Here is a 21,795-nt window from a genome sequence, read left to right as displayed (position 1 = left end):
GCCACTGGAGTCTCATTTCTATGTCTACTATGAAAACCTCACATGATGGAAAGTGATGATGAGGTCGATTGCGTAATATTGGAGATGAAACTATTTATTCCGGATTTAAATTGCGTGTATTTGGGTTACTTACAGGCTTAGAGGATAAGTTTACAGGACTCATGGTCTCGGCGGACAATACCTATACCACCGAATGGAACAGCACGCCATTGTTAGAGATATTATCTTTATTCAGCCGTGGCCATGGGACCTGTAAAGATCCCGACAGGATGGTTTGTTTGGGAAATCAAATATACACGATTTACATCCAAAAAAAGAACTTTATTTCCAAAGTGTATATCAAATATTTATAGGCGGTCGTGTAAATATAAATTTTAAGCAACTGTCGATTTCCGAGAAAGCTATGAATAGAGACGAAATGTCATTGTATTTGTTTGAAAACTATTCTGCCATATCATTACTGTGAAAACTGCGCTCCGATTGGCCAGCCCCAATTCGAAACGATTGACGGGTGTCGTCAATGCGTGTCGTCAATTGTTTCACTTCAAATCGACCAGTTAACTTGAGCTTTGCTATAATGGACGAAAATTATAAAAAATACATATTTAATATTTAATTACCGATGAAATTTGATTTTGTTTGTTTTGTAATTAGATGTTTTGCTGTTTTTACCTACACCACCGAATGGAACAGCACGCCATTGTTAGAGATATTATGTTTATTAAAATAAATACAGAATATTTTTGGAATATACGGAGACCTGTGTGTACACAGGTCAGTTGTTGGCCTGTCTTTATTTCAGTTCAAACGAGTATGACACTTATTTCGTCTCTATTTCTGGTTATATACTCGAGAGCTACAATCAACTATTCTGTACGTGTGTACATCTAGGTGTGCCAATACTCCCTTTTCATTTATGCAACCTTAAGTTTCGTAAGCATCAGGTTCTCAACTAAGAATCTTTAACTGGCGTTTGTTTAAATTAACCGAAGACACGATCAATAATTACCTACATGTGAATACTATACTAGTAAGTAATATCTCTCCGCATTATACAAAGCAAATAGGTGTAGGTACTTTTTTTTTATTAAAAATGTGTTGGCATTATTATCAACAGTACTCACTCATACCCTTGTAGATAGATTTTTAACCGACTTCTAAAATGATAGACTTTATCGATGAAAGTATTTTTCGGATCTAAATCGAGTACCTATATTTGTCTTTTTCTTTACCTGTAGAGAGATCGAAATTTTTTGTTTTTTGGTTTGTTTGAAAAACGAATATACGCGCTTTATTCTATTTTCATGATAGAATATCTTCAAAATCTCTTAAAATAGAATTTTACAAAAATATTTTGAGATTAAAAATTTTACTGTTTGCTTACAGGACGATTGTTCGGATAATGCATATCAAGCGATTGAAGAAATCACTTGTGAATTACTCACCTCGGATATTGGTCCCTGTACAGAAGTGTAGGGGCGAAGAGGAAATAAATATATTGCTTGAACGATGGCAATGGAATACTTCTGTTGTGGCATCGGGGAGCGCATACAACCGCCATGGCGTAGATTTTCATCGCAAGTCTAAACTAAATTGTAAGGCGAGAATTTAATACAATAGTTATAGGTACGCGTAGCAAGTTCAGGTAATAAAATATTCAGTTTCATATAAATATTAGATAACATCACATACGTTGCTCTGATACCAAAGTAACTAAGTAAAGCACTTATGTTATGGAAATCGTCAACAACGGCGGTACCACAAACACTCAGACCCGAGATAATATAGAAAAGTTATGTAGTTTCAGGATTGACCTGGTCAGGGCTCGAACCCAGGACCTCTGAGATGGCGAAACCATGAAAACCGCTGTGCAAACCAGTTAATCACGGAGGTCGTCATCGTATCATATCTTTAAATAAATAATAATAACGCACACACTCAACATAGCCCCGCATATCATACTGAAGACTACATAAAGGTTTTTTTTATAGCATCAAGTGTCGAAACGAACAAGTCGTGCGCCTAATAGTGAGCTATACGCCTGTCCATAACTATTGCAGTGCCAGAGTTTTAAATCGCAAAGATCTGAGGGGTACTATCACTGCGCCCGTCACTCTGAGACATTGACAAGACCCATGTGCCTGTAATACAAGACTGGTTAAAAGGATTAAACTAGAATGTCACTGAAAATTTAGTATCTGTTGTTACGTAATATTAATAATATTAAGATGCTAGCTAATGCATTTGAGTATTCATGTTTTATTGTAATCTATTGTTATTGAACAAAATATGTTGACTAATCATTAGGCTATAATCACCGATTTGGTTAGGTACCTAAGATACAAGTAAGCAGTTTTGCTTAGTTTAGGCATCACCTAGATTAATTTGCACTATTAACCTTAATTAAAGTTGTCTAAACATACAATAATTTCACTGTTTGCGATAGTCTGGTGCATATATGTAAATAAAAGGTTATTTAATAACATTCATGTATTTAAGGTAAATTTTTGTACAGAATAAATTTATCTTTATCTTTAATTTCACCAGTACCCTTACCTTTAAAAGCCGAAAACAGTAATGCTGACATTACTGCTTGACGACAGAAATAGGTAAGGTGGCAGTACTACTACTACTACTGTACGAACTTTTTAACGAGGAACTTTACTGCTACTCAAAAAGAGTAGATATGGGCATTGATCACGCTATTCGCTATTCCTTGTGATTATTTGATATAAATTCTAAATTAGCTAATTCCGAGTAAGTAGGTAGTATAAGCACTAGAGAAAATTTAAACTTACGATATTTTAGGTACCCACTTATTCGAACAAAAACTCACTAACCTTGGTACTTGTTTGAAAGTCTGAAAGTAACAACATTTAATGAAGTCACTTTGAGGCACACTGCATTTCTTAAATTTTATTACCATTTTTCTTTTATCCGAGACAACATAATTAAATGGAGTCGTTTTTCAAGGAAAGTAGGGTAATTCAATTTTTTCGCATAATTCATTTAGTTTGAAACGTTATTATTTACCAGTAGGTCCTGTGCGTAATAAACGTAATTTTTTAAGCGAAGAGATTCATTTCTTATCGCCTAACACAATGCAAAGTAGCGCTATGCTTATATTTATTCATTTATAAATAACTAAAGAGATGTGCAATTACCATAAACAAGATAAACTTTGAAATGTGGCTATCTACATTAGGCAATAATTAGTTGTGTAATAAGATTAGATTTTTGCTACCACATTAATTAATTGTATGGAAAAATATAACTGTAAGTGAAGTAATAAAAAAAAACACATTATGTTAGAATAGGGCACAAACCTTTACTAATGCCAGTGAATAAGTGGATTACTTTTCTGCTGTCCACTAACTAATTGGTCAAATAACCGTTTTAAATAGCAAAAAATAGATCACAAAAGTCTCTTTTAAAAACAGTTAAAATTAGTTAACGTGTTCTTCTTATCGTAACAATTTCAATATTCTTAAACGGGGTTATGGTTTTTTATGATATCTCAAAAAATTATTTTATCACTTAGCCGCGTTTTAGGTAGTGGACGGCAGTTTTATTACGCGGTTAGATACATCATAATAAAGATGTGAAACTCAAGTTCATCTGAAGTGAAACGCGTTTTCTTACAGCGATAAACAACATTTAGGGATCTTGTCTATATAATAGGCTTGGGCATATTATTATCACTAAACCAATGACTTGAATAAGATTTCTGAACGTCAGGACTTTGTTTGCAGGCACCAGCCGGCGCGTGGTAGCAGTCTGTACGCGAATATTCAGACGAGGTCGCGGCTCTGACAAGGGTCCCACGTGATTTATTCTACATCTCACTTTAAATAGTACCTCAACTCAACCTGATAACACTGTTTTTTTCCCGCACATAAGACCCTGGTTTCAGTACAATACAATTATTTATGGATATAGACTCCTGTTTTCGTCGTTTTTTCAAAAGCTACTCTACAACTCTAATACTAAAACTAAAGCAAATTAACGGCGAGAATGGCATGTTGTTTCCTTTTAACCAATCATTGTGTTATTTGCCCAAGGTTTCACATTAAGTATCAGACGTACGTCTAAATGAATTAGTAATAAATATGCTTAGATTTCAATTGTGGCTATTTAAAAACTATATCATATCGTATCACTCGGCCAATTTATATTAATTTATTTATATTATTTTTTTTTATTGCTCTTTATAATACATTTATCAAAGAACAAATCTGCCAAATTTCATATTTATAACTTAAATAATAAGCATATTATTTGAAAAAATAGGTGTAATGTAGGAATCCAGAATCTTAATACGCGATTTCCCAAAAATCTACTTTTTTTGGATTGTGCCCTTATATTACTAAGGGTGCGATATATACGATTAAGGATCTATTTTTAATCGAGATTAATATTTTCGTTACGCTCACAATATAGACTACGTGTTAGATAAAGATGTATGGAAAGACAACATGAGTCTAGATTCCACACAAACGGGTATGTAACGATGATAGAGCTATATTAGTGTTCGCTATTATGAGATATTTCCAATTGATAGAGTTTCCTATGTGTATTTCAGCCAGAATATCACAAAGCTTAGCCATAATTAATTTAGTTCCGTTAGTTTTATAGCAGCGTTGAAAGTTAGCGAGAACTTATTGTTGTGAATTACTTCCATGCGAGTTACGGCATGGATACAGGACGTTGCATGGAGTTCGCTTCGTTCGGCACCCGTCTGAAACTTTTGCTTTAGCTTTCGTGACAGAGATAAATTGTGCTTCAGCGACGTGGTAGTGCCGAACTCCGTAGTTCAGTTCTAGTTCGCTTTCTCGGGGTAATTTGCTATTAACCAGTGACTTAAGTACTATTTAGGCATGTATTTAAGAGTCGATTTTCAAATAAACCAGTTAAAGGTTTAATGATATTTCTATGCAACTTTTGACATAAAATCTTACCATTTCACAAGTGACGGCAACAGACGATCCCAATGCAAGATGCTCTTTGAACAAGTCTTTCACTGGGATGGCAACAAGAATAAATTCCAATGCAGCGACACCAAGTATGCCTAGCATTGTCCACGCTTTACGAACAACTGAAAAGATACCTTTATATTATTGGGTTGTCTAAAAAGCCCGTAATGTATCAAAGCACAAATGAAAAACATTTAAAAAATTAAATATCACACAGCAACATTTAAAGAATTACAGCTCTAATTCTCGTTTGATGATCTCTTCGTTGTCAAAGTCGTGTCTACTTTAAAAATTTTGTAAGGATCGAAACAAATCTAAAGAGGCTATGTCGGGCGAATACGGTGGAGGCACCTATAACAAGCATATCCTAACCTCATTAAGGCTTCGTAAATATGTGTGTGGTTTGGTATTATCATTATGAAATACGACGCCTTTACAATTCTCCAGTTCTGGATGTTTTTCAATAGTTATAAACTTAAAATTTTCCTGCCCGTTCTTAAATAAGCGCGTTAAAATAATATTTTACAACATATATTTAAAAAGTTCTATGTTTGTTTTTTGGCCAACTCATTATTATTACGTGACATTCATAATAGTATTATTTCTTCAACATTATTATTATGTAGGATATGAACCAAACATTTGATTCAATTATTTTAAACGTAGCGGTGCCAGTTCTACAAACGAAAACTAATTAAATCTTTATGAAATATCGCTTAACTTTTCCAATTAATAAAGTACTATGTCAAATTATGTGAGCAGAAGTACTTGTATTTTACAAATGTTCATTGTTTGAAGTTTTCTAAAAAGCAATGCAACTACACATTATAACCTCTTAATATTATTATTAAAAAGTTGTATAAAACCGAACAATCAGCCATACGTACCACTTGATGGAAACTGGTAATTAATTTGAAATTACTTACTAGGTATACCGATCAAAGATACAATAATGAATGAACAAACGTCTATTTTCATTAAATTTGTCAAGAGAAAGTCGTTAAGTGGTGAAAAATTGTGACGAAGGTTCCCTTTACCTGGGCTTACTAAAGGACTGCGATGCGGCAAATAAGAAGCGTAACAATATACCAGTACAAATTACAAATGCATAAACAAGTCCTTTGACAATCACATCGTTGGATCCTCGTAGAGCCTGTGCGTAATTGTAGGGATGAATGACCACGTCCATTCCGACGGAAGAGATTGAATGAGAACGACAAATGAAAATAAATGACGTTTACATTGTTTAATTAAAGAAGGCAAAGTCTACTGGAGAGGAAATCCAGTCTTGTCGAGAGTCCATGGTTAGCCGTTTAGATTTGACACTCCAGTCAGTCTCCGATTGGGGCAATGCCAATCTTGTTAAATTTAACGCTACCAAAACGCACGCGTGTCTATTCTCCACAAAACGGAGTCCCTTTGAGCTGACTCCGACTTTTCGTGATATATCCATACCGACAACCGACTGTCTCCAGCTACTTGGAATGGACCTGTCGTATAATTGGAACTTCGGCAGATACTTTGAAACCGTGGTCAAAAATGCAGCAAGAAAGCATGGGATCCTTTCCAGTGTGAGGCGTTACTTTACACCGGGACAGTTGCTGCAGCTGTACCGAGCATAAGTCCGGTCATGCATGGAGTAATGCTGCTACCTTTGGGATGGCTCTGCTACATATCAACTGGCCACTTTGGATTCTATTGACAACTGTGCCAAGATGCTTATAGGTGACTCGGGATTAGTGGAGGCGAAGTTTTAGAGTCTTGAACACCGCCGTAAAGTTGCCTCCTCATCGGTATTTTACAGGATGTATCAGGGAGAGTGTGCGATAGAATTACTCGATTTAATTCCTCCCACCCCTTTCCATCACCGTGGGACTAGGCGTAGGCTAGGCTTCCACCCCCATGTTGTGGATATTCCAAAGATTCGCACGAAGCGTTACACTTCCACATTTATTATTTATTTAGCGAATGGCTATGGAGTGGAATTCCCTGCCTACAGACTTATTCCCTGAACGTTATAACTTGGGTATTTTCAAGGCGAGAGTGAATAGGCATTATTTAGGTGTGCATGCTCCATCGTCGAGCTCATCGTCACTTTCCATCAGGTGAGATGGAGGTCAAATGCGCACTTATGTTTTATAATAATAAAAAATCTATGAGCTAATGCTACGAACACATTGTATATATTTGTATAGTTGCTAGGTAAAATTCAAGTCATCTTAATAAATTTAAGGGACGTATGTTGCGATAGGGGTTTCTATAGTAAAAGTGATTTAAAAAACATTTCTTGTTGGTTTGAGACTACATAAACATTCCTTGGTATTTTAGGTGTATTGGTCTATTTGAAAATAAACATTGGATACAGACTCTAGTTAGTATAATATGTGAACTTACAGTAGTTAAAGAACATAAAACCATGGCAAGGCTTACTTTCGAGAAAGCCTACTGGCAACTAAGCACGTAAAAGCTAATAGACGATCAAGTAGAAATTATAAAGCAGTTAATTTGGAACTTTAGTAATAAGTAACGGAATTAGTGGCTCCGTGGTGCTCATACATGGCCAACCGAGTGACTAATTTGTGGGGAGCGAGGGGGAGCTTTGAACAACGTAACGGCCGTGTGCAACAAAGGCCGCTCTCGACAAGACGGTTTTGCTCGGTCATTCGTTTTTTACTGTTACTTTATCAACTTAAATACCGTTGATGAAAATAATTAGACGTTTTGAAAATTAAAGGAATATGGAATCTTTATTTTCGACTTTCGTTTACCTGGTACTTTTTTTAATAGTTTGGCTCCAGCAGCATATAACAACATTCCAGGGTAGAATGCGAAGGTGACCGTAAGATCGAACAGCCATAGTTTTAGACCTCGACTGATGTTTCCAAATCCATATACTATTGACTTTATTCCAATGTTCAATCTGGTAAATAAATGATTAAATAACAATTAACTTATAAACCTATAAGTAAGCCCGTACCTAAGAAACTAGTGAAAAGAAACCACTAACATAGTGCACTACAAGTTTACAATATATATTACAATATATTTATTTCCAGAAATAAGTTTTGTTCGTTTCACAAAAAAGATTTTATATACTTAAAACCCGTACTAAAACATTGAAGTGTACTTAAATATTAATTTTATATACGTTTTTAAATCTTTCCTTTCGAATATCTTGAAAATGAACACCGGAAATAAGTATGGTATCTACGTATCTTAATAGTACCTAATAATATTCAAATAGTAATAAAACAATAATTGTAATAAATATTCAATATAACTACAGTGAGTGAATAGTGAATTAAAATTAATATAGTTATAGGCGGTCTACATGACAATGTGGTTAGTTTAATTGTGTTTAAAAAAATAAAATGTTTACTTGCTTTCCGCTTTCGACGAGGTCGTATATCGCGGTATCAAGTAGCAAAATTATTAAAATAGCCACGAATATATGGTAAATGGCCCTAATGTGCAGCGAATTTTGTATGAGGACAGTTAGCGGCGATTCTCTGGGGATGAATTCTGGTTCGAGGGGTTTTGCTTCACGCTTCACATCTCCATTTTGAGATTGATTGCCTTTGTGTCTACGTACTACATTTTCTTGTGCCATATTGATGGATTCTGAAAAAAAAAAACACTACTATAGCTACAAATATATATTTATATGTATAGTAGTTTTTACTATAAATTTAATGAAATAACTATAAATTTTACCAAAACTTAACCTGTAAGACTTTTACAATGAAATACCTCATTGAAATATAATGATTATTGAATTAAACAATATTTTAAGAAAATCATATTCCTCCAGCTTAATATCACAAATCTGGGTATGGAATGTCTACAAAGCAAATAATAAAGCCTCTATTTTTTGCTTTTCAAATCTGCCCCTAGAACAGAAAAACGCGGATTTATTTTGCGCGGGAATATTATATTCCCTGTTTTTATTAACAAAAAACTTTGTATTGATATTTTTCAATTTATGCCCTTTTTCCCCAAGACCACTGGAACGATGTGTTTTTGTGGAACTTTATACAGATATATCATACTTCGTAGGTCAATAGACTCAACATTTAGTGTGAATACTGTACAAAGGAAATAGAGAAACAAATATTTTTTGTTATCCCTAAAAGAAAAAGAAACTAAGTGCTAAAGTTTGTTTGCAAAAATCGAATGATTGTTAAAAAAACTTTTTACATGCATTTTTCCTTATGCGAACTAAACGTTTTCCATGTGCATAGTTTGTGGGCAATTGCTGATTCCACGTAGACGATATCACGGGCATAAGCTTCCATCGTTTGGGATTTTTTAGTGTAACACGCACTATACACATAGAGAAATGGCACTCTACTAATATTTTATATTGTTACGTACGTACGTGTTTTACTCTTAGAAAAAAAAAACACCTAAACATCTGCAGCGCGCTGAACGAATGTCGATCCGATGTTCACTGTAAGTATAGACAGTGTATTTAATAATGTTGGCTTTCTGTGTCTTCCAGACCTACTGCAAGCTAAAACAAAAAATAAAGGCACTAAAAACAAATACAGTTAAGTTTTTTTGTTAAATTTGAGTGCCTGTAGAGTTCCCTGTAAAAAACTTCATGCAGGGAAGAACGGTCACCATCGAGTATATAACCAGAAAAAGAGACGAAATAAGGGCCATATATTCCTGGTAACACATTAGCGACATAGCTCTTATAAATAGCAACTCTCGTTTGCACTGAAATATAGACAGGCCAACTACTGACCTGTGTGTACCTACATCTCCGTATATTCCAAAAAATATTCTGTATTTATTGTAATAAAGATAATATTTTCAACAATACCGTGCTATTCTGTTCGGTTGTGTGGGAATACCAGCAAAACATCTAATTACAAAACAAACGGTATCAAATTTCATCGGTAATTAAATATTAAATATGTAATTTTGCAATTTACGTCAATTATAGCAAAGCTCAAGTTAACTGGTGATTTGAAGTGAAATAGTTGAGGACACCCGTCAATTGTTTCGAACTCGGGCTAGCCAATCGGAGCGCAGTTGTCACAGTAATGATATGGCATATGGCAGAATAGTTTTCAAACAAATTAAATGACATTTCGTCTTTATTTCTGCTTATATATTCGATGACGGCCACCTTACCTATTTCTACCGCCAAACAGTAATGTGTGCATTACTGCAGTTCAGTTTTGAAGGGTAAGGTAAGGGTCGTGTTGAGATTTTAGGCACATGGGACTTTTCAACTTATGTATCAGGAAGACGGGCGCAGTGACAGTGCCCCTAAGATCTTTGCGCTTGAAAACTCTGAGCGCCGTTGCTACTGTTATGGACGCTTACCAACCACCAGGCGCATGACTTGATCGTGCCGCCACTTGGTATCATAAAAAAATCTGACTGTTGGTGTAACAAGGCCACATCTGCAAAATGACAACTTTTTACGAGAGAGGTTTGAAGAGCCTACGATCAAAATTAGTCAATAGGTTTTTTTTATATTTAAATAGGAGAGTTTTAAAATTTCACATGTACTTACATAATTTGTTACATGTAGCATGAAATACTTTCGTCATAGCACTTTTAACGTATGATCGCACGTGGCGTTATTATACCAAAGCTACGAATATAGATTCTCTTACAAACAAAGTGAATAAGATAGATATAATATTTTACGCTACGTAATCAATTATTTAATTATAAATGTAATCTTGAAAAGTATAGATTAATAATTTAGTAACCAAGTGAAGCATTTTTATCAATATATTGTCACCGATTAACTCACACTTTACGCGATGGCACAATTATGTATAGCTGATTCATTGTATGAAGTGTAATCGTGACACGAAGGTAGGTATGAGTAATAAGATTTTGGTAGGTATTTTTATGGTATGTAGTGAGGACGAACAAGTTGTGTATCTGGGGTAACTGATACGTACATTCATAACAAATACAGAGTCACGCAAAGTTTTGAAATTGCAAAAATCTGAGGTGTATGCCACTGTATCCGTCTCCCTCAAACATAAAGTTGACAAGCCCCATGTGCCTGTACTTTCACCAGCAATCCTTACCCTCCAAAACCGGAACGTAGTAATGCTTACTAATGTAACAGTAATCTGTTTGGCGGCAAAAACAGGTGCGTGGCAGTATCCCTGGGCGAACTCTTTCATACAGAGTTCTACCACTGCTTAACTATTGGTACTATAGGGATCGCACATCAGTCTCTACATTTTTTTGCACTTACGTGTATGTCGTCTTCAGATTCAAATTCAGAGTACGTTCGTTTTTGACTGTATGCGATACTAGCAACATCTAATATTGTATTAACATATAATGACATTGTTGTGAAGTTACTATTACCAACTGTATTAAATACAAGTAATAGTTATTTGTTATGCAACTCAGCAAAGTTGCTGTTTGACGTGAGTGCTTGTATTGAAACCTGAGCGTAGCGAGGGTTGCAAGCCACGAGACTCAAAACAACTTTGCTGCCGAGCGAAACACACAACTTTTCACCTCACTATAGAGAGGAAAATGGTGAAAAGTTTACATTCGGATGCGTTCTGAATTTGCATCTCATCAATTTTTATTCTTGCTTGTATTTTTATAATTTTGTGTCATTAAGTGATTATTGAAATTATTTTAGTTCTTCGACGAATTAAAATAATTTAATAAACACAATTAGTTAACATTGTCAATTTAATGTCAATAATAATAAGAATAAAATATATCAACGGGTTCATATTACATAAATAAGTGATGTACGAAAAATCGCGTCAAGTACAATCCATCGTCAAGTTCGAATTTCAAAAAGCTTTTCCAAGCTAGCGTACAAAAAACGCTTTTGCGAGCAGATTTCCTATGAGAAAAAAAGCCTTTCGAGCTAGTGAGGTGAATAAAAATATTTTCAGTGTCAAAATTTAAGATTTTTTATTCACCCTGTTACGACATCTGGAATCTACATGGGGTATAGGCTTCTGAAGCTACGCTGTCCAATCAAGTCTACTTGTCCAAGACTTGAATTTTTGGTTATATTTCTAACAACTTATTTTACCTTAGTCTCAAATCACGAAGAATTGTGAAATGCCAATATTAAAATAAGTAAACAAAGTAAAGTTAATTAGTTAAATATTATCGAAATATTAATTTATTTTAATTTTCATGGAGTTTAAAGGAACTTTTATCCTTTAAACTCCAATTAATTAAAATAAATGAATAAATAAATTATTTATTTTGATAAATATAACTGTATCTACTTACCCAAAATATAAACACACGTTAATGGGCACAAATGGGCACTCATTCATACAGTAGCACATCCAGAGTGTTCATTTATTGAACTAAGGCACTCATCACACATCACAAACTATTACTATACAATTAATAATACAAAGTTACATGTAGCTAGTAACCTTTCACACAAGATATTGATAAAAAGGAGTAAATATATCAACGACCGACAATAAATTTTATTATTTGCAAAGATTTACGCTAATCATTTAAAGAATTTTATAAAAAATAATTATAAGTTTTTCAATTGTTTTACTTTGAACTGAATAATTCAAAAGCTATTTTATATTTGAACGGAAATTTTCTAATCGTCAATATGGTGCTACTATCTTTGAATTTATCTTTGTTTACGCACTGATGTGTTATTTTTGAAATCAGTTTTGATTGGTGGGTAGTTATAGATATACAATATTCATATTTGATGCCTGTACGAAACGCTATACCATGCAATACACGTTTTGGATCCTATCCAATTAGATTTTTGGTAGCAGTAGAGCTCTTTCTGAAAGAGAGAGAAAGAGTTGGTCCAGAGAAGTCATGCCACCTTACCTATTTCTGTCGCTATTTCGCGAAATTGCATCTCTAAATAGCAGATGTAGTTTAAGCCGCCGTGTGTCAGTAAATGCGCGCGTTAAGTAAACGCGTTTGCATCGCTGCTAAAGTCGCCGTCTATAACACGTAACACGTGGAGTGCACACGACTTGTTCGTCCTGACACTTGGTATCATAAAAAAAATCCTGATATGAGTAGAATATATACATCAATCGTTACACAATTATTTATTATTGAAAATTCGAATGATTTTACTGTCCAACATCCTAAATTCGATTGACGAATTCATCACATAAACAATTATGTTATTATCAATTGCGACCTTCGAAAATTACATATACATACACCCCACAGCAAAATCGAGCATATAATAATTATGACACGACCTAACTAAATCGGAATACTTATCAGAGATTATTATCTCTTAGGCCGAATCGGCTAGGATTTTAAAATGTAATTCGCGTTTAATACCTAGCCGATGAAAACTATCGAGTTGAATGTTGATTAATTTTACTTATAACGGCAAACTTCTGATAAGATATAACATCACGTTACATGTATTTATCAAAATTTAAAAATCACTGTATTTTTATCACTTGTAAATTCAAAGAGCCGCATGGTTTTCATGATTATTCGAGTACATTTTATTTTATTACGGAACATGCTTATTGGAATCAATATCGGGGTTTCATTACTTGTGCAAATGTTTTAATAACTTAAATCGATTATTATTTTTAAGTTCAATTGGTACCTTCTTTGGAATGTAATAATGAAGAGTGAAATGGACAGCTTAGTTATTAATTTCAAAGCGGAAGTGCGATAATGGAACCAAACGTGACCTGTATCATATCTATTTTAAAAGGAACTAACGGAAGACTCCTCTGAAACACTAAACATTGGTTAAAAATGCCTGCCTTTATTATTTTTATAAAAGGTTATACTACTTTTCTTATGTTGGTGTTCTAAAATTCACGTATACAGTCTTCAAAACGATCTATAAAAATCAATTCACATGACTGTGAATTCATTATAATCTAACTAAACTGCCAAAAAAACTGTTCGACAGAACTCTACAAAAACAGTCCAAACTACTAACACACCTACTTTTATTATTAATGTAGCGTATTATGTGATATGGGCTTAAGTGATAAATTAAATATTTTGTTAAGTAATCACAAACTGATTTCTGGTTCGATTCCCGGGTCGAGAGAAATATTTGTAAGGCTTACATCTATTTTTCTCATGAGTTTGTGTGTAATTTGTGGCATCCGCGATGCAGGGTTTCCCTAATGCGGGGCTATTAGTATGTGCGTTATTTGGAGTAATTGTTACAGTACTCAGATGTAATGATATTTAAATAAGATTCTATATGAATGTTTTACTGACAACAACAGATCAGGAACAATTTTTTTTTATAATACCAAGTGACGAGGCAAACTACACTTACCAAGTCGTACGCCTGGTGGGAAGCGACACGTCTATCCATAACAGTTGCAGTGTCACTCGGAGCTTTAATTCGCAAATATCTAGGGGCACTGTCACTGCGCCCGTCACCCTGAGACATTAGTTGACAAGTCCCATGTGTATGGAATTTCACCAGAACCCTTACCTTTCCAAACCGGAACGCTTACTGCTCACATTACCGCTTGGCGGCAGAAATAGGTGAGGTGGCAGTACTTCTCTGGACGAACTGTTTCACAAGGAGCTCTACTGCTACTAAATCTTTGTGACATCTGTACCATGGTATAACAAATAAGTTGCCTACATGTCGCTTGGAGCTTAGGGTGGTTACAATATTATTTTAGTTGTTAGTTGTTCCTACAGGTTGCAAAACATAATCTGAGAAATTAAAGTGAAATATCACAGTGTTCTATTGAAATAAGCTTTGTCAAAGGCAGTATTAATATTTTTACACTAGCATCACGAATTAGTATCTCGAATATGGGAGTATGATTATAAAATAGATAGCAAGGTTGTATATAATTATGAATACATAACGATACATTTATAAATAAAAAAATATACATTTGACACAGATAAATATTTTGTGTTTGTGATTACGATACGTTCTGTGAAGTGGCGGCCAATGTTTAGCCGTATTGTTCACATGGAAAATGTCGTGGCCGTGGTACTTCTGTTCGATCTAGAGTGTAATTTAAAACCGAAGGTGCGGAGGGAGTAGTGTCTGGTCCATAACGTAGTCTACAACGCTGAATCTTCGTTTTGACAAAATTATTATTGTTACTCACAGCATTCAATGTTGGTTTAAAAGAAAACAAATGTAGGTATTTTACATAGGTTAAATCTTGTTTGCGCTCCCTATTTGGTACGTTAGGTTAGGTTAGTATATGAAACCCCCGAAGGGGTTCCCGCCTTGTCGTGGCGGAGGGGCTCTAGTAGCCGTGGTCGATTTCATCCCACGGTGAAGCTAAGAGGAACCTACGGGGCCGGCCGATGATGGTAGGCTGGCCCGAGGCTGCACCGCTTTCGATGACGAAGTGGCGGCGGGGCCGCGGGGGAAGAGACGTGTCGGTGTCTTGTTGCCGCTAGTCTTATCCTCCGCGGCCGAACGTGGGCAGTTGGCCCGTGGTGGATGCTCCAAGGGACTCTCTTCGGAGAATCCGCGCGGACGCGCGTTAGGTGTTGCGGCGGACCCTACCATCAGATCCGCCGCGGGGGCTGAGGGAGCAGCCACTAAACTTCACAGTTCATTTTTTCATTTCATACATCGTTCATTGAGTGGATGCTGTCCTGGCCCCCCATGGCCCCTGGGTAGCGAACTCGGGGTAGTTCGTTGCCCAGCGTAGAGGGGACCAGGATGGAAGGCTCGTCTGGTGTTCGGCGAGGCTCACATTCGGAGTCGGGGGACCGATGTGTCTCCCTTCTCGGGGAGGGGCGCGGACGAGTGTAACAGCGTACCCGTACCTCCACCTACAGCGGAGAGGAGGAACACTCCGGGAGTTTAGTGCGGTCGGGCTGCTCCCCTTCAGGGTTCAGCCCAGTCCCACATAACCCCGGCTCTGCCCCCGCGGGGCCGGGGTATCTGTAAGCAGATTCTCCCGGATTAAAAAAAAAGGTTAGTATATGAAAAACCAGCCAGAAGGGAACACGTTTGCGTTCATTACGTTGTATTTTCAGATCAAATCATATTATAATTAATATAGTTTACTATAAAAATGACTAATAATAGTTTTCAGTAAAAATAAATTAAGTTGGCAGAGTAGTCAGCAAGATTTTTCGGAACTTTCAGTATTTCGTTCGTTTATTTTCGTATTTTCATTTGCACAAAGGTTTTCGTAGCTTAGTAAATGACGCAATATTCATATTTTGAATAAGCTCATTTTTTTATTTACTTTTCGGAGCTTTTATTACTATCCGTTTTTTTAGGAAGAATAAGTATGAGAACAGAATTAATTTGTTAGTTATGTTCACCATTATTCACTCTTTTCACGCATATGTTTACTTTTTCCTCTCCTAAAACTAATACTGTTTGCACTTTTTTTATTATTTATTTATTATTTTTTCCTTTATTAAGGCTGTTGAATTTTCGGTTAAACCGTTTTACATATTAGCTAGAGGTAGGTTGTGAAGTCCTTTGGGATTGTAAGTGTGAACATATTCTTATGCGCTAATGTGCTTCCGGTCATATACCTCGCGCAGTAGTTCCAAGACGTACATATATTGACGTTGGATAAACAAGGCGGTTTATTGCCGATATAGATTTACGGTTTCTTTCATCTGTTTATCATCATCTCGTAAATATGATCACAACACTATATTCCATATTGCTCGCATTGATTGCATTCGAATACCCCTTTTATGGTGGCCAGTAAAATATTATTAGGTTGGCTGATATTGAAAAATGTCTAAGAAACTCTCCATTGCCTGCTAAAAAGGCCAATTACGAAAAGGACAAATTTGTCTCATATTTCCGAACGAATTGTTTTAAAGGTCATGTTGACATTTACTGCATAATACGAGCGAGTTGGCATACACAAGTGCATTTTCCCGGTATACTAATTGATCACGTGTTCTGGTTCTGTAGCACATTTTCTTCTTTTATTTTGGTTTGCATATTTTTTAACAGGTTCTGCTTGTAACTCGCTTAACTAGCTTAACTTATTTACACAATCTAATTAATTTGTAGCGACATTCCCAGCTACCGGTTCGAATTCCGGATATAAATGGACTTTTAATAAATCCATTGATACAGTTTTAGTTTTAAATTTAGTTGACCGCAAGACTTTTTTTAGTATTTTTCGCCATTTATCTTAGTTTTGGTTTAGGCTCGATGGCGTAGACGCCCAATCGAAAAGTTACCTTCTATATAATATCATGTAGATTCATGAAATATCCTTACAATGAATTAAAAAAAAAACTCTGTATTATATTGAAAACAAAACACGACTCTCGTTTGCGAACGCAAAATCAATTTGGAAAACCAATTAAGTTGAGGATTATTTGCTGTAACTAAAGGCTTGTCGCCACGATTTCCATATATATATATATATATGTATCAGTGGCGAGGCATCCATATAACTAGTTTCCCACCGGCTTGCCTAAAATTTTCCACGTTTTAGTAGTAATTCACTAAATTTTGTGCTCAATTTTATGTGTAGAATAACTTAACTAGTGAAATGAAGTGTACTGGTATTTTGTGTGCTAATATATGTTCGTTTAAATGTCGCCCAGGCGCCACTTTTTATTATTAAGGCCGTTTTTTGCTTTGATCCGGATTTATTAACGACAATTTTCGCCACTGGTATGTATACATGTACGTAAGTGAGCTTACATGTACGCTTTACAAGCGATTAGCGCGGGTGACAGTTGTCTCATAAACAGCACAACAACACAAGGCTTGCGCCAATTTAGTCTTGATGCAGCTCACCCGTGAAGCCGGACCCTAAGAACTGAGTGATGAAATATTCAACATTTAAGAGGTAACAGAATAAGCGACATGTAGGTGAACAAAGGTAGTGGAGTGCGACCTTTGCCATTCAAGGCTTAAGTTGACCCTGTCGAGGGCACACGGGAACTAGAAATCACCACGCTTTTTGTTTTACTGGTTTCCTTACTTCATTAATCATTAATTAATTGTTTACCATTGTGTATACTCACACTAATGCGTAGACATTTCCATTAGTACAGGAAAATACAGTTCTTAGGTTTCGCGATTGTTAACATGGGAAATGAAACTATTTTTTCAAACATAAATTGCGAACATTTGTTTTGCAAATAACGTTTCGGACTATTACAGGTCCCATGATCAGTCAGTCATCCATATACGCGATTAAAATCCGAAAAAATTGTTTTATTATATTTATAGGCTTGTAACAAAACCTTTGAAAGAAGTGTGAGTTTGACAAGCCGCATAGGTCCAGAGTCGTGGAGCATAGACTAATATGACGAGACCTTTGGGCAATAGTAAGACATATACGGGGTCAATGATGAAATTGAGATTAACATTAATCCTTGATTTAAATGGTAACACATTTAATATGGCTTTTTATATATTCGAAGGATATGATTTGAGATTAGAATACATTAGATTTAATTCTCGTACAATTGGCGCCTTTTTCATAAATATTAAAGCTTATTGTACGACATTAGCGACAAAAATGGACAACTTCCGTGGGCTTGCACACCGGTTTTCGTGGTGTTGCCAACTGTGAGGTCCCGGATTCAATCCTCAGCCGAGTCAATGCATAAAAACTAACTTTTCAATAATGTCTCGGATCTGGATGTTTGTGGTACCTACAGTCGTTGTTTGCGATCCATAGCATAAGTGCTTTAGTTACTTACTTTGGGATTAGAGCAACATATATGATGTCGTCTAATATATTTATTTATATATAAGCAAGTTTTCAGTATGAACTATTTGTTAACAAATATAGGTTACAATATAAAATCCATGCATCGTAGTCATTACTTGATTACGTTGTTGGTTTACGGTACGGATGCGAACATATTTTTGTGTGGAATACTCTAAGTAAACAACAAATAAAAAATGTCTTTGGTCATGTAAAATGTAACAACGAATTAACAATAATAACAAAAATATTAATTTTTTTCTCCTAAAGAGAGATGTACTGTATTATATATATATATATATATATATATATATATAAAACTAAGTCGATCCTTCATTTCAGGTCGACAGATCTACGTCTCCGTAAGAAATAAACATAACATTGAGGCAATAAAGTGATTCTTGCGCAGGCTAATATATGAAAACAAATTATGGAGTTAGGTAAAAAAGTAATTTATGCACTATGAACAGAACTGCTAGCGTGTGTGTACAAACTGCGTGCGCATGGGCATGGACGTGGGTACGTGCGCGTGCGTGGGCGTAGACGCTTGTGTGCACGTACGAAAGTGTACGCTCGTGTGTGTGCTTGAGAACAATATTAATCCTCTATCTAAGCTGTCAAAGCAAAGTTTTAATTGATACGTTGGTTATGATGGTTTGATACAGGAGCGGGCCGGGTCCGAAGCGAAAGCGGGGCGGGTGCGGACGCGTGGTTGTATTGTATTGAGTTATAGCAACTATCCATACAGAACGAGGCTTTAGCGGGATACCACGTTGTATTTTTTTATAACTCATGAGTGTGTTTTTATTAAGTTTCAATATGAATTCGATCTAAATTTCTTTTGCGTTACTTCCGTAACTCTAATAAAAGCAGAATTTTTTCTTGAAAACCATCCGACAGCGATTTGGTACTTTCCTTAAAATCTGTGTACAAAATGAAACGTGGCTGCTTTTGGTATGAAACACGCGGCCAGCGCGCCGCTGCGTCCCGCCGCGAACTTCGCATGGGACTGCTGTGTAGCACGCCCCGGAATGCATTCGCTTCCGCTTTTCCCGCTGTACCGCATCTGTGTGGCCTGACCTTAAGGTACACTTTCAAGTTACAGTATCGAACTGATGTGCGAGAACAGAATCTGTTAAATTGAGTGATGACGATGGCATTGAAGATTTGAAATTGAATCTTATACAGAACATGAGGATATCAATTTTGATATTCAAACTAATATTATACATGCAAAAGTAACTCTGTCTGTTAGGGTCACACGCCCAAACCGCAGAACCAAAATTGATGAATATTGGTATAGAGATAGATGGGACCTAGGAGACGAACCTGGACTACTTTTTATAACAAAAATAAATCTTAAAGGGGGTGAAAATTTGTATGGAGAACCAAAAAATCTTTGAAAATTAGTATAGTACGTAGGCTGGAAGTATTTATTCTGCGCAGACGAAATCACAATTAGCTAGTATTATTCTATATTTCATATTAGAAATTCCTTATTAGTGAAATTTGAAAAGAAAAAAAATCGTTATTTAAAATATTTTAAATAAATTTCTAAATATTAAGTGTCATTTTGTAGGAAAAACTAGCTTTTTGGGTGTTTTTTCTGCATTGTAAAAGATAATGCAAATGTTGATTTCAAGTTCTTTTGCAAAAACATGTGAGGCATTTCGCTTAAATAACGATTTACTGACAATGTAATGCGTGTTCTATTATTTTTTTATAAGTACTTAATTTAGACTTGTAAAGCTGATTATGATCTTCTATAATTAAAACAAATGTTATTCATTTCAATTTTGTTCATTATTTATACACAGTTAATATAAATTACTACTTGTTTACTACCTACTGTGTGTTCTAGTAGTCTTTATACTATTAGTAATTTGTGTAATTTTCGGGTTAGTTTTCTTTTATCTTATTTCGGTGGAAATTTTTATTATTTAAGTATTCGTTGTAATATATCACACTCGATTATTAAATAATTACCCATTGGTAAGGCTGATTATCATCTCACATAATAAAGAAACTATATTCATAAAATTTCTATTCATTAATTAGTTTTCGCATAGATTTATGTTTTGTACCACCCAATGTATATAAGCACCCATTTTGATTTAAAGAGTTTTAATGCCATTATCTTCTAAATTTATTTTGATTGATACTAAATATTGATTAGTTATGCTGTATTTGGAGCTATATGTGGCTCATTTTGTTACATAAAATATGATATTGAATATTTTTGCCTTAATCTGTCCTACTTACCCTTGCCAACTGTATAAGTCTTCCTTACAAAATATGAATTGCTTTTTCCAAAAGTTTTTATGGTTACTGAAAACGAAAGTAAAAAAACATGTATCAAAAAATTAAAGACAGGTCTTGGGACAAAAGAGAATAAGATGGCGAGAAATTTCGTTGTAACAATATACTGAACGGAAATTTCCTAGAAGATAATTTATAGTAGAGCAACAGAAGCGTGCAGATAGCAAACGTGCATTGACGAGTTAGTGCATGAGGGAATAGCGCCTCGTAAGTCAATTACTGGGTCCACAATTTTTTATTGACATAATTCGTATATGTGTATAGGGTGGTCTGGTCTAAGAAGACGCATCCCATTAGATGTCGCAACGTCGATTGCCGCGAAGTTGTTAACAATACGCAACTAGGTTTAGTGTCATTTTGCAGTACTTGGAAGTGGAGATTATTGTACTGAAAAGTATTAAAAATTTACTGCAAACTAAAAATCTGCGTAAGTCTGAACATTTTTATGTATTTGCTTAAAACTTTTTGATATTTTCAAATTGTCACAGAGACTAAATTAAATATGTTTTGAAAACTGACTTTGTACCAAATCGCTCAAAAACTTGTTTAGAAGACAAATTGCACAGGATTCTGGTTACTAGCAACATCTGGGGTTAGTAGTAGTTTTATACTCAAATGAGTGAAATTTGTAAGAAAGAGTATCTACGGAACTACGCACTTATTAACTACACTATTTATTAATTATGCAAAGGAATTGTATTTCCTTTCCATAATTATATATATGGAAATACAACAGCAATACGGTTCCATATTATACAAACAAATATTTCAATTCTCGTCTCGCATATCCTCGTCAATCCAGACCATTTCCACTGAAAATGCGCAGAGAGAGAATTGAATTTTTGCCATATAAATTTCAG

At 35.2% G+C, this 21,795-nt stretch overlaps 1 protein-coding gene across 6 annotated transcripts in view; it reads right to left on the bottom strand.

Moving 5' to 3' along the window:
* The window catches only part of LOC113237442 (sterol O-acyltransferase 2), a 36,088-nt gene that overhangs the window by 9,217 nt on the left and 5,076 nt on the right, over window positions 1-21,795 (bottom strand). For 2 of the 6 annotated variants that reach the window (XM_026473919.1, XM_026473918.1), the window contains exons 2-6: window positions 9,380-9,486; window positions 8,357-8,594; window positions 7,742-7,893; window positions 4,959-5,095; window positions 1,446-1,588 (exon numbers count right to left, since the gene is read on the bottom strand). In XM_026473919.1, the coding sequence (XP_026329704.1) occupies window positions 1,446-1,588; window positions 4,959-5,095; window positions 7,742-7,893; window positions 8,357-8,583 (659 nt within the window). In that variant the 5' untranslated portion in view covers window positions 8,584-8,594; window positions 9,380-9,486. Of the gene's footprint in view, window positions 1-1,445; window positions 1,589-4,958; window positions 5,096-7,741; window positions 7,894-8,356; window positions 8,595-8,698; window positions 8,783-9,351; window positions 9,487-12,224; window positions 12,418-21,795 lie in introns of those variants that run through there. The other 4 variants (XM_026473916.1, XM_026473920.1, XM_026473917.1 and 1 more) reach the window with 4 other exon arrangements.

This window comes from Hyposmocoma kahamanoa, unplaced genomic scaffold (assembly GCF_003589595.1).
Source record: "Hyposmocoma kahamanoa isolate Upper Pololo Valley unplaced genomic scaffold, ASM358959v1 93, whole genome shotgun sequence".
Lineage (NCBI taxonomy): Eukaryota > Metazoa > Arthropoda > Insecta > Lepidoptera > Cosmopterigidae > Hyposmocoma > Hyposmocoma kahamanoa.
Note: the sequence above shows the minus strand (reverse complement) of the source record. Positions and strands in the feature narration are given on the sequence as shown.